This window comes from Pezoporus occidentalis, unplaced genomic scaffold (genome assembly GCF_034315485.1).
Source record: "Pezoporus occidentalis ecotype Australia unplaced genomic scaffold, CSIRO_AGI_Poc_V1 ctg54, whole genome shotgun sequence".
Taxonomy (NCBI): domain Eukaryota; kingdom Metazoa; phylum Chordata; class Aves; order Psittaciformes; family Psittacidae; genus Pezoporus; species Pezoporus occidentalis.
This window is the reverse complement of record NW_026915877.1, coordinates 3722443-3735179: the sequence shown is the minus strand read 5'-3', so window position 1 is coordinate 3735179 and position 12737 is coordinate 3722443. Positions and strand designations below refer to the sequence as shown.

The following is a 12737-nucleotide window of genomic DNA, read 5'->3' as shown; positions in this document are numbered from 1 at the left end:
AATCACCTCACACCAGTCCACATTTCATGACATCTCTAAACTGACTCACATGCATGATAAAGCTCTCCTGCCCTTCTTTCCCTGTGCTGGCACTAGCAGTTGTGGCCACAGATCTGGGAACTGACCTGACCTGTTCAAAGATGTTGGTTTTTTTTTGTGAGGAGGGTAAAAGAGGTAGTTGCCACACTGGTACTCCAATCCAACTCACTGAGCATACATTTAGGTCAGACAAAAGCCTTGAAAAAACCTCAAGAGACCTTAAATACTACAGAATAAAGCTGGTGTTGCCTGTAGACTGCCCAACAATAACTTTGTTGCCCAATTCTAGGTGCATCTACCATGGATCATTTTTATGAACCTAAATACTGAAGGGTTTATAAATCAACCGTACTCCTCTAGGAAGGAGGATAGAGCCCTTTACTTGATGAGAGATGGCTGCCACCCACTGCCCTGGCCCCCCTGCCCCCAACCCAAGGTGGCAGGTCACTCCAAGACATGGGTGGGCTGCTGCTTCCCCAGGGAAGGGGCCCCATGGCCACCACTGCCACTTGGTTTTCCAGAGTTTTTCCAGAAATTACTTTTTGAATGCATCATCTCTATCAGCAAAGGGTCCTTCTGTCACGGAATGGTTTATGCCTTTTGTCACTGCCCAGCAAAGAAGGAAGGCCTAGTCCTTAAAATACAAACACATAATCCCAGAGAATATGGTTTAAAACAAATAAGTAAATGAAACAAATTCACCAGAATTAGATTGAGGATGCCCATTACTGGTCACTTCACAGAAAAAAATTCAGAGTCCAAACCAGAATTTTCCAGCCAAGTTAAGACATGGGCGAAAAGGGGACAAAACCAAAGGACAGCGACTGCCAACATGGAGCCTTTGTGACCTCCCTGAAGACAGACATGAGTGGCCTTTCCCAGCCCACCTGCTCCCTACTTTTTCTGTACTTATGCCCTTTTCAAGGTCCTACACCTAGACTGGGGCCCTCCCACGCAAAGCTACAGGCTGGGAGGAGAAGAGATTCAGAGCAGCCCTGCGGAGAAGGACTTGGGGGTGTTGGTCAATGAGAAAATGAACTGAGCCGGCTTCAGTGTGCGCTCACAGCCCAGAAAGCCAACTGTATCCTGGACTGCATCAAAAGGAGTGTGACCAGCTGGTCAAAGGAGGTGATCCTGCCCCTTTACTCTGCTCTTGTGAGACCTTGCTTGGAGCATTGTGTGCAGTCCTGGTGTCCTCAACATAAAAAGGACATGGAAATGTTGGAACAAGTCCAGAGGAGGGCCACGAGGATGATCAGGGGACTGGAGAACCTCCTGTATGAAGACAGGCTGAGAAAGTTGGGGCTGTTCAGCCTGGAGAAGAGAAGGCTGCATGGAGACCTCATAGCAGCCTTCCAGTATCTGAAGGGTCCTACAAGGATGCTGGAGAGGGGCTCTTCATCAGGCACTGTAGTGACAGGACAAGGGGTAACGGGTTAAGACTTAAACAGGAGAGATTCAGGCACCGCTTTGGCGGCGGTGGGGGAAGGCATCACCCTCCGCCATGGTATTCCAAGGAAGAGGAGCGGCGTCGCCCGCTGGGACCCGGGGCCGGGCACCCCACCGCCGTCCCGTCAGTGTGACACGGCCTGGGGGTGGACCTGCCAACCCCTCCTCCGCTAACGGGAAAGCGAAAGCAAAAGCGTGCGGCAGAGGAGAAGGTCTCGGCGGGGGAGCGGAGGGCTTGTTGTGGAGGCCTGCTCTGAGCTGCGGGCTGCCGTGCGAGGAGTGCGCGTCGCAGAGCGGACGGCTGCCTCCGCTGGGCCTTGCGGCTGCTGTAACTTGTGTGAGCAACGGCTCCCGTCCTCCGCCCGGCGTGGGGAGGCCCTCTGCCTCCCTCCCGGCGCCTGTTGGTGTCCGCCCTCCCGAGGCAGCGAGCCTCGGGCTCTTGGAAGCGCTCGGGCTGGTGAGGCTTCCCTGCAGCCTCCCCACGCCGGAGGGAGTGGCCGTGACACGCGCCGTGGTGTCGGCCGGGGAGTGCGGAGGGCTGCCGCGGGCTGCGGGGCTGGGAGAGCTTGAAGTGCGGCCGGGAGCCGCATTTTCGGTTCCCCGGACCGCAAGACAAAGCGGGGTGGCGCGGCCGAGACGGGTGTCTTAGCTGTTGATGGGGCTAGCCCATGGAGAAGCCAGTTTTGCAGTTAGGCTACTTTCACTTTCCTGAGGTGAAACCGGTACGTAAGGAGGTAAATGTTCAAGGCCAGGTTGCACGGGGCTTTGAGCAACCTGCTCTAGCGGAAGGTGTCCCAGCCTGTGGCGGGGGTTTGGAACTGGGTGATCTTTAAGGTTCCTTCCAACCAAAACCATTCTGTGATTTTATGATTCTATAGAGATACATACGTGTTTCAGCACAGAAGAAATAAGTTGTGCAATGCAGAATTCCTCACATCTCTGCCTTTTATGCTACTTAAGGGAGGAGCCTTCACATAGCCAACATATATGACTTTTGCCTATAAAATGATACAAATATAACATTTAAAAATTCTTTTAGCTCAACACAGCTTCTGGTTATCCCTTTCTGGTATTCCATTATGCTGGGAGTGGGGGGTGGGAATAAGAAAAAGCCAATATACGCTATGATGTAGGTTTTTTTCCTGTTCCCTCAGGTTTCAATGGATTTTACAAGTCTCCCACTATCTTTAAAAGATAATGGCTTTGTAAGTATTTCCTGATGTGTTACCTGGAAAAAAAAAAACCTGTATTTGACAATAGTATCTTTGAATGAAGGTTTGTGCTAGCACCCCTAGGACAGTGCTTCTGCTTGTCTCACCTTCCACTTCAGACATTTCTCATTCTACCTCCTGTGTCCATATGGAGGGTCCAGTTTCAAAGTGCCTGCATTGGAGATTCTGGTAGAATTTTCCTGTCCTACCTTGCTCATCTGCCTCTGCTTCTTAGGGGAATTTCCTTTTTCCTGAAGCCTCACTTAATTCAGTTCCCACAGTGTGGCAAGTAATTTCAGTGGACCTTTCTCTTGGATTTCTTGCATTGTCTTTGTTATTCCTCCCCCTCCCCCTTCTTTGGGGCTGAAAACTGTTGTCTTAGACCATTTTTCAGTAAAAACTAGGCATCCTTACTCATCAGCTTCCAGATGTACATCCTTCTACTTTCCTGCACTTAATTCCTTGAGCAAAGGAATTTTTTTTTCCCAGTTTTAAGTTATACACAGATGGGGATTTCCCTGTTGTTTAATAGGCATTTGAAATTGGACAAAGTAGTGGAAAAAATTACTTTATATTTTATTGTGTTTAGGAAATACCAAGCATTACCAAGAGAATTGACAAGATTATCTAATTTAGACCTTTTCCATGCCTAAATTTCATGGTTCACATTCAAGTTTTATGTAATCTTAAGTGAAAGGGAGGAATTGTTTCAACAGGTCTCTTTGGATTTTTTTCTTTTCTGCAGAATATTGCAGCCATAGAAACAAAACAGAACAGAAGAGATTTTCTCTCTTTTTGGTCTTTATCCAGTTGTAGTTTTCCTGTGCTTATGAACTTCTGCCCTGAAGTACTTAAATTTGAAATGCTTCTTTTATCACCTTCCTTCTGCTTGGTGTTACCTTTTGTTGTCCAATCTCCCTGAGCTTGGAAGCATCGCGTTTTGAAATTTTTTTTCTCATTAGGCCTGTCTGTTTTTTGTATGTTCTCTTAGAGGAACTGCTGAGAAAGCATATGGATAGACATTTGTGGGTCTGAGGGGCTTAGTTCCCTGTGGAAGAGCATAGAGACAACTTGCTTGTATTATTTATCAAAATATTAGCTCATGAATATTTTCAGTTAGGTACTTAGCAAATAATGATTACTCACCAGGATTTATTTTCTTAGATTTTTGTCCTATCCAGCCATTAAAATAGTTCAGTGATTTGATCTAAGTGTCTGAATGCATTTTTTTAAAAATGATGTGGTATATGCTATCCTGTGGCATGCAGACTGTGGGAAGATTTAATTACAAAATATAATCAGTCCCTCTAAATGTTTGACTCACCACATAGCTCATCTGCATAATGGGAGAAAAACAGCAAATAGGCACACAGGCAAAATACCTTGGACTTTTATTAATGGACATACATTGGAAACTACCTTGGCAAAATGCTTCATCCAACAGCAGAGGTTTTTATTTTTATTTTTATTTTTATTTTTATTTTGAGCACTCATTTGAATTTTTTGTGTGTTTCCATTATTGCCTAATGGAGGGGAAAACCAGTTTGTGCCTTTTCTTTTTTCTCCAGACTATGGTACCCACTGACCCTTTTGACTCATCAAAAGATGAGATGGAAAGACTTGAAGAAGAACTGAAGATATGGAAGGCAAGTTCTATAAAGCACAGAGAATTGTAGAAATTAGCGGAAAGATACTTGGAAGTCCCTTAGTTCATCCTTCTAAAACCAAATCAAGTTTCCCCTGATTATGACATGTTTCTCTAACTTGTGCTCTATTCTTCAATGGGACATGCTTGTGTTGATCTCACTGGTAGCTACACTTGTAAGTCTAAGAAAAAATTTATCCAGAGTGTTATATAAAAATATATATAATATATAAAGGGCTTACTTAAGGTTTTGATTGTTCCTGTAGAAAAAAGAAAAGATTAAAAATCTTTTTACTATTCAGAAAAGAGTTGAAGAAGCTGAAAAAGCAAAAGCTGACCTCCTTCTCTGTAAATCAAGTGCAATGGAAGAGTATGTTAAAGCAGAGGATGGACTGATAAAATTAAAGAATTTACAAGAGAAACAGCATAAGGAATCTATTATGTCTAGGGACACCCATGAGGTATGGAGAAGGCTTACTCATAGCTGTTTATATTTGGGGAGTTATGAAGGAGGTGTTGATTACAGAAAATAGGAGTAACACTTCCTTTTCAGTTTAAACTGCTTTACTGGTTTGCAAATTGACTAGAATGTTCTACATATAGTTTTTCGGTGGCCAATGAAGAACCAATGAGATAAAATAAGTCTTATGGCAAGGTCGGAAGAGGTAAGGCAAAACTGAGACCTATTTTGTATAGAAGATGAAGACTGACAAAATCAGTCTTCAAAGATGAGTTTCAGTTTTGTGTGATGCAGGTAAAATTGAATGGGTTGATTCCACGTCTTTGTCAACTCCCAGAAGTCACAGTGCCCAGGGGATTAACATTTCTTAAGTGACAGTGAGCTGGGCAAGAGCCAGAACCTGTTTGAAGAGGGCTCTTCAAGACTCATTGGTTCTAGAAATAATTGATTGGTTCATTGCCTCAATGTGCCATGTACAGTCTTTGGTACAGTAATAGGGTGAGTTTCCATGGGCTGTCAAAGAAGTGGTTTCAGTGAAGCTTGCTTTGCACTGTAAATCACTGATGAAAAATTATGGCTTCAACATTACAAGTTATTATAATATAATTAACAGGTTAAGAATATTCAGATTGACATGAGATTTTCTGAAAGTTGGTTTTGTTTCTCCAGTCATAAATGTTTGGATTTCAAACCCAGGAGAAGTCCTTATCACCATCTGTTTTTTGTTTTACTTCAACTTCAGCTGAAGGAAACTGGTCTAACTGTTTCAAGTGGTTATTTAATTTAAAGGAGCCATCTTCTGATCGTGGATGGCTGGAGCTGACTACATCTGCTGTGTTTCCTTCGAATTCTGTTGTGTTCCCTGTCCACGAAATAGCGGATTTAGTTATATGGGCTTTATGCTCATTTAGGACTGACCGGTGTGGAGGAAGTATGTAGCAGATGAGGTAGAAGAGGTATTCCCTTTCTCACTGAAGAAGTATAAAGAAGGGATAGTAGCAGTGTGTCAGAAACTGTCCTCACCAGCTAAACTTTTCAAAAAAGGGTGTAACGCTTCCTCAGATTTCAGGTGGTACAAGAAAAAAAATGTTTGTGTGTTGACACAGGCTCTGACCTTGCACATATAAGGAACTGACATAACTATGGAAAGCACTGTGCAATTTATGGTACACTATATGTGCTTGGAAACACAAATGCCTCCTTTCAAAAACCCTCTTACGGTAATTTGCTTTGACTGAAACTGTTCCTTGGTGAGCAAATTTACCTTGCAGATAATAAAGCTATGCCAAAAATGTATTGTGCATGGCTGTCATGTAGAATAACGAAAAGTTAAAACAGTTTTTAACGTCTACAGATTTTGTTGAAATATAGTTTTGTCTTTTGTGTGTTTAATTTTGCATTAATACTTTCTGGGATTCAGAGAGAACTTTATGTACTAAACCAAGAAAACGCTGAGCTGAAGAGAGAAATTGAAAAGCTCGAAGAAGACCTTGCAGAATGTAGTTTAATACTTTCACGGTATAGTCAGGTAAAGTTTGAAATACTTCATAATTTGTCTTTTGGAAGGGCACATTTTTATTTTGTCATTTCTAGACCGTTGGGACCAGTTGTTTGTCATTTGAACCTCTACCGGTTTCAGTATACAGTATAGTTTGAAGTTTTATCTTCTTATTTCACCTGGCAAGATAATGTGAAGCAGGCTAAGGATATGGAAACAAATACGAGTATGTGGGATACTGAAAATATGAGAGGAATGAAGACAAGCAGAAAATTATTCAATGGAAGACACTGGAATAAAAAATACACGTAACATCAGCAATTTTCAGGTACTCTCAAGTTATATTTCTTGGCCAAGAGGATGGAAGAAAGGGAGTTAAGTCCATTATATGGCAAATGTAGAACTAATTTTAGCCTATATTGAGCTTGACTCAGTTACAGTCTCTCTTGTGTTACTTCACATGAGAAATAATTCAATTTGCAGCCAGATAAAAATTAGTGATACTAAATAGATATAAATTCAGGATCCAAAGTGTCTTTTGATGAAACTGCTGCAGATTCCAAAGTGTTCAGAAATTGAAACTTCTCTTGTAGAAATTTCATCTTTTAAAAACCCGTTTTAATTCCGAATTGGAACAAAACCAAATATTTTGTAGAACTTCCTGTAAAATGAAAACTGTGATCATTTTTTGTTCATACAGAGATTGAAACTCCAGGCAAGCGTTACCTTGTTTGATGATAGCAACATTACAATAACAGCTTTAGCTTTCTGAATTGCATTTCTAAGTTTAGTCAGTTAAGACCAGCCTCCTAAATTTCCTATGCAGTCGTTGGACAGGGCAAAGCTCCTCTACACGGAGATTCAGTGTGAACAGGGGCCTACACTCAGTGTTAGAATTATCTTTAGGAAGTGTGTCTCTTTTTCCAGGCTTAAGATGCTAGTTTTGAAGATAGGTGGCAGGAATACTTTAGTTGCTCTGGGTATTTTATCTTGACACAAACAGTATGTTTCTTCTATACAGAGTTTTGTTTTGAAATAGTTATGTAAAGGGGAAAAAAGAGTTATCTGAAACTCCCTCAAGCCTATCAAAGCAGCCTTTCCTAAACAATATTTTCCTGAACAGTTTTAATCTATCCTAGTTATGAAATACTTGGATATTCTTATCTGTTTTACTAAGATGGAAACATGCAAGGCTCTGTATTAGCAGTTCCCATTTCTATAGAGCAGTGATGCAATTAGGCAAAAATAAATGGCAACATGAGTGACTCTGATACTTGCATTTTGCAAATTTCAGATACCAAAAATATTCTACTTCTGCAGCTGGAAATCTCTGTGGACTTCAATTGAGTTTGTATTCTGTAAGGTCAGTTTTAAGCTCAAAGTTAATCAAAGGAAAAAAAGAAATCCCACCTAATTGACAAAAATCTCAAGAACAGAGAAGTACAACTAGTCAGTTTAGTTAGACGAGTAATATCTGTTTTATCAGCCATTACTTCAATCTGCTTGACTGTTAAACTTTAAAAATGAAGTATGTGTAGCATTTCAAGGGAAGACTACCAGTCATTTTTCTGCTCTGCAGTAAATTACAGAAATTGGGTTTTTTTTGCATCTTCATAGATTAATAAAGAGGTAGCAGAAATGAAAATGAAGCTCACATGGAAGACACGAAGGATAATTATCAAGACATGAATACTCACTGTGTTTTTTGTGTAACTACAAAAATCCCATTCAGACTGGATGGAAACCAGGTGCTGCTTACTTTTGAAGACAAAGAAGGTGTGATGCATATTTAAATATAAAATTAATGTTTCTGATGTATTTTGTTGCTAAAGGGAAAATATTTACATAAACATTTGGAAAAAAAAATAAAATCAACAACAGGCAAAGAAAGAATACACAGAAACCCATTCATTATTATGATACCAATCAGTAGAAAAAAATTCTTGCAAGTACTCTGCATGTTTTTGTTGTGTTACCAGATTTCTGCTCTTAGCTAATACAAACAATACTTCATGTTTAAAATTGGGAATGTGTTTTTACCTCAGAGAGTATTGTCAAGAATGATTCAGAATGTTCTCACAGCAGAATTTGCTTTTTTTCTTTACTCTGGGCAGTACCTTATTCTGACAGCAGTTACGTTGTTTAAGTGAACACAGCAGATGATGGGTAGATCTGAGACATCAGAGGGATGGTGCAGTCTGTAACTTGCCTGCTTCCTGCTGAGGTGCTTGTTTGGGCAGCCTGCAGGCACTCTGCCTGGGCCTGTTTTAGTGGTGGGTAATTCAGTTATGCATGCAAATATATTCCGGATACAAAAGCTAGGGTCCAATTCTTTTCTTACAACTAAACTCTAACATTTCTAATCAGCATTCTCTGTACCTCGTAGCAATGTGGTTTTTGTTCAAGGATATTTTAAATGAAATACAAGAAGTCTAGTATTAATATTTGTTATAGTGAGAGCATCTTTTGACAGCATAAAGATTTTACTGTTCTATACCACTCTAAAGATAGTATAATATTTTACCTGGTGCCTATAACCAGTGAGATTTAACAGAAATAGATAATTCTGAATACATGGATATTGGGATTCCTCTGTTATTGATGCAAAAAGAGATTTTGCTTAAGACATGGGGGAATACTCTTGGGTTTATCATGATTAAACAAGGCTTTAAATATCTGAAAACTTGTGATTTTCTTTAGTTGCCCAGAGACTGATAGAAATCGGTAAACATACTGTGAACCTGGACAATAAAACAGCAGATATGAGAGTGATGCCTTTTACACTTGAAATGGGAATCAAATTTAAGGTAATCGACTGAAATATGAAACTATAAAGATAGGAATTTGCAGTAGTTAAAAAGCTTTATGTTTATGGGTTCAGATGTTTTCAGTCACAAAGTGCACAAAAACAAATATTCTTTTAGCTCCATGTCACTATTTCTGGAAAGAAGTTTAATGTTTCAGAAGTACCTGAACTATCCATTCCTGAAGACTGGATGAGAGACAAATTAGAACTGAATTTCTACAAATCTGAACAGGGAGGAGGAAAAGTTGAAAACGTGAACTATGACAAGCAGTCTAGAACAGCTGTTATTACGTTCCTCAGACCTGGAGGTATAGTACGTAATATGTTGTTGGCCAGATGTAGAGGCCATACTGTCCATTCTGCATTGCATTCTATTCTGTATTATATTCTGTGTTAACTTAACCACTGAATGTAGCAAATTCTTCCCATGGAGAGTTAAGCAGATCAGGAAAAACATGTGGGTTCACTCACACATCTGTAAAAGCAGTGTTTTATCACTTAAGAATGACATTGAGGTGCTGGAGCAGGGCCAGAGAAGAACGACTAAGCTGGTGAAGGGTCTGCAGCACAAGTCTTAAGAGGAATGGCTGAGAGGACTGGGGTTGTTTAGTCTGGAGAAGAAAAGGTTCGGTGGGGACTTTATTGCTCTTTACAACTACCTGAAAGGAGGACGGTGTGAGGAGGTGGCTGATCTCTTCTCCTAAGTAATGAGTGATAGGGCAAGAGGTAATGGCCTCAAGCTGTGCAAGGGAAGGCTGGATATTAGGAAAAATCTATTCACGGAAAGGCTTCCCAGGCAAGTGGTGCAGTCACCCTCCCTGGAAGTGTTCAGAAACCCATATAGATGGGGCCCTTAGCGATGTGGTTAAGTAGTGGACTTGGCAGTCTTGGGGTAAAGGTTGCACTTGGTAATCTTAAAGGTCTTTTCTAACCTAGTTGATTCCAAGATTTTATGACCTGATACATAGTTTGTGAGCTTTATTTCTTTCTTAACTTTGTCAAACCCCTCTTTTTTCCTTGCATTGCTAAGCACATTGCAAAAAAGAAAACGATGAAAATGTGTTTGATTTTAGCTTGTTTCATGACAATGAAGTTACACAGGCATTCAGATTGCCCAACTGTATTAAATTCTTTGAAGATTAGTGGAGCCACATCCATTTAGAACAGCTGCTTTAGATTCTGTGGGTATTTAATGATTTTGCTTTTTTGGAAATGCCATGTAAACTTTCTGCAAAATGCATATGAAGAATCTGCAAGTGTGCTATGATATATTAGTTTCTAAATCCACATAAGAAGGATTAGTCTGTTGATACTCTTATAAAATGCATTTTAAATTATATTACTCTTGTTTCTCTTTTTCTGATTCTTCATTACAGCAGCTAACAGCTTTGTGAGATGTACTGAATATCCTTTTGTTGTAAATGGAACGTCATATAGGCTTCCTGTTTCCCCAGACACCTATGTAAAATTGGAGAACTTTCAGGTAAAAGAATTGAGTCCTAAATAGAACAGATGCATGGGAAATGCAAGATATAAGCAGAATTTTCAGTTCTGAGGACTGCAGAAGCTTTTGTGTCATGCAATTTGTGAAACTTAGTAGCAAGTCTGAGTCTGCAATATGATGCTCTGGTTATAATCTTATGTTTTGCAGTGTGAAAGCTATAATTTTAAAAGGATGTGCATGTCTTTCCTCAATCAAATTGTATTACTTACCATAATGTCTGTGCTAGACAGGAGGCAGATACTGAATTGTTTGTGAAGTAGGTTAATAGTAGACACAACAATGTTTTTTCAGTCACAAAGCACTGTCATGTTCATCCCTAGTGAGAATGCCTTGATGAAAGTCTCAGCAGACACCCTTGTTATTCTAGAAAGCATTTGCTCATTCATTTTTCTTTCATTTATTCATTCATTCATTCATTGTAATCAAGTCAGTATTTTGTATGTAACCAGGCCTTTATAATTAAAGCATTGACTAGGGTGTGCACATTTAGGAGATGCAACAGAATTCTTTGCAGGTGTGTATCATGTATTGGCATGGATTTTTATGGAGCAATGCTGTCTAGAGTAATCTTCAAATCTAGAGATCTTCAAATCCAATGTGTGCATGCACTAAGGAGTGTAGGACACACCAGTTAAGGAGACAGGTGCATTGCCTGTTGAACTCAGCATCATACCAAAGAGTCCTCCTGCTCTTTTAAGTGACAGAAATATAACCCGCTGTTCAAAGTCTTAAAATGTAATAAATAATCCTAGCCATACCTGACCACAGATATGTTTATTTCCAGTATCTCTCAGCTCCTTTCGATGTATGTGCAACAGCTGATGTGTAATACATGTTTTTCTTTCCTCAATAGCTCTATTGTGGGATTTCTAAGAAGACCATTCTGTTGGAAGGAATTAAAGAGATGGAAGATGATGAGGAAAGTGTGCAGGACATGATTAAAATCCATTTTCAAAAGCCTAGTAATAATGGTGGGGAAATAGAGAAAATCAAATATGCATCAAAAGGAGCAACATGGGTTTGTTTTGAGGAGGACACTTAGAATGCCATATAGGAAGATGTAATTGATCTCAGAAAGTTCTGTTGTTTTGTTTCATCAGAGGCATAGGAAGTTATGCAGACATTGTGCTTTAAAGTTCTGATATGTATACTTGAAAAAAAAGGAACTACCTGATTTGTGTAACAGCACAGACTCAGCATAGAAATTCAGTAAAACTCACTGCTTTGTGTTCTAGAGTTTCCTTATCAAAGTCACAGAAAAAGCCTTTACAGCACTTGAAACTTGTGCTGTAAATTTGCAGGTTTTGCATCTTGCAAATTTTAGATAGTTCCCATACTCCAAAGTGGGATAAATCTATTTAATCTTACATTTTTGTTATAAAAGCCATATGCAATCCCAATCAAATGCTTGTTCACAGAACTGCTTTTCTGAAGTGCCATAGCTTCAGATAGTAGCTCTAACAGGACTCCAGTCCTGCTTAGATTGCTGTGTGCCACCATAACTGAAATACCTGAAAACAGTTACCTTGTAATTACATAAAATCTCCATTGCCAAATGAGTGATAGAATTAAACTAGAAAAAGGGAAATGTAGAGTGTAAAATAACCACAGATTCACTCAAGAAATTGCACCTTATAAGAAATGCTGTAGCAGTAATTGCTTTTAGCTGCTGAAACACTGTTACTTCTCCTAGCATCTGATGCAAATTGTGCTGAGCTTCCGTATGTTAATAGCCTGGTTTATTGTTTGTTTTTAACATTTGTTTCTGCAATTAAATCTTTCCTTACTTTTATTCATGGCTTTGCTTACTTTAGAGTTAAAAATTGAGATGATTCTTTATCAAAACCAGATTGCTTTGCAAAAAATGATGTGGAAGCAGTGAACACTCCGTCTGCGGTATGTGTTTTGGTGTGGGCAGCTGGCCAGGCCACTGGCGCGGGCGGGTGTCGAGGGAGATCAGATGGAAAAAAGCACACAGAGTTTAGGACAAATTAATTTTTGAGTGTATAAAGCCCCTCCTTTCGTTTCCAGTTCTTCCTTTCAGTTATCATTCTGAAAGATCTTTGAAATAAAATGAAAGTGCAAAGTCAGAGGAAGATTTCTTTTCCAAAGAGGAATGTTTTTC

At 39.8% G+C, this 12737-nt stretch overlaps 1 protein-coding gene across 1 annotated transcript; it reads left to right on the top strand.

Moving 5' to 3' along the window:
* The first annotated feature begins 2636 nt into the window (after positions 1–2636).
* NMI (N-myc and STAT interactor) lies at positions 2637–12404 on the top strand. Its single transcript, XM_062637783.1, is given in 10 exon segments — positions 2637–2693; positions 4268–4345; positions 4647–4805; positions 6225–6332; positions 7920–7950; positions 7953–8078; positions 9003–9109; positions 9227–9416; positions 10485–10591; positions 11466–12404. Coding segments are annotated over 10 exon segments (1140 nt in total). The 5' UTR covers positions 2637–2648; the 3' UTR covers positions 11655–12404.
* The last annotated feature ends 333 nt before the right edge of the window (positions 12405–12737 follow it).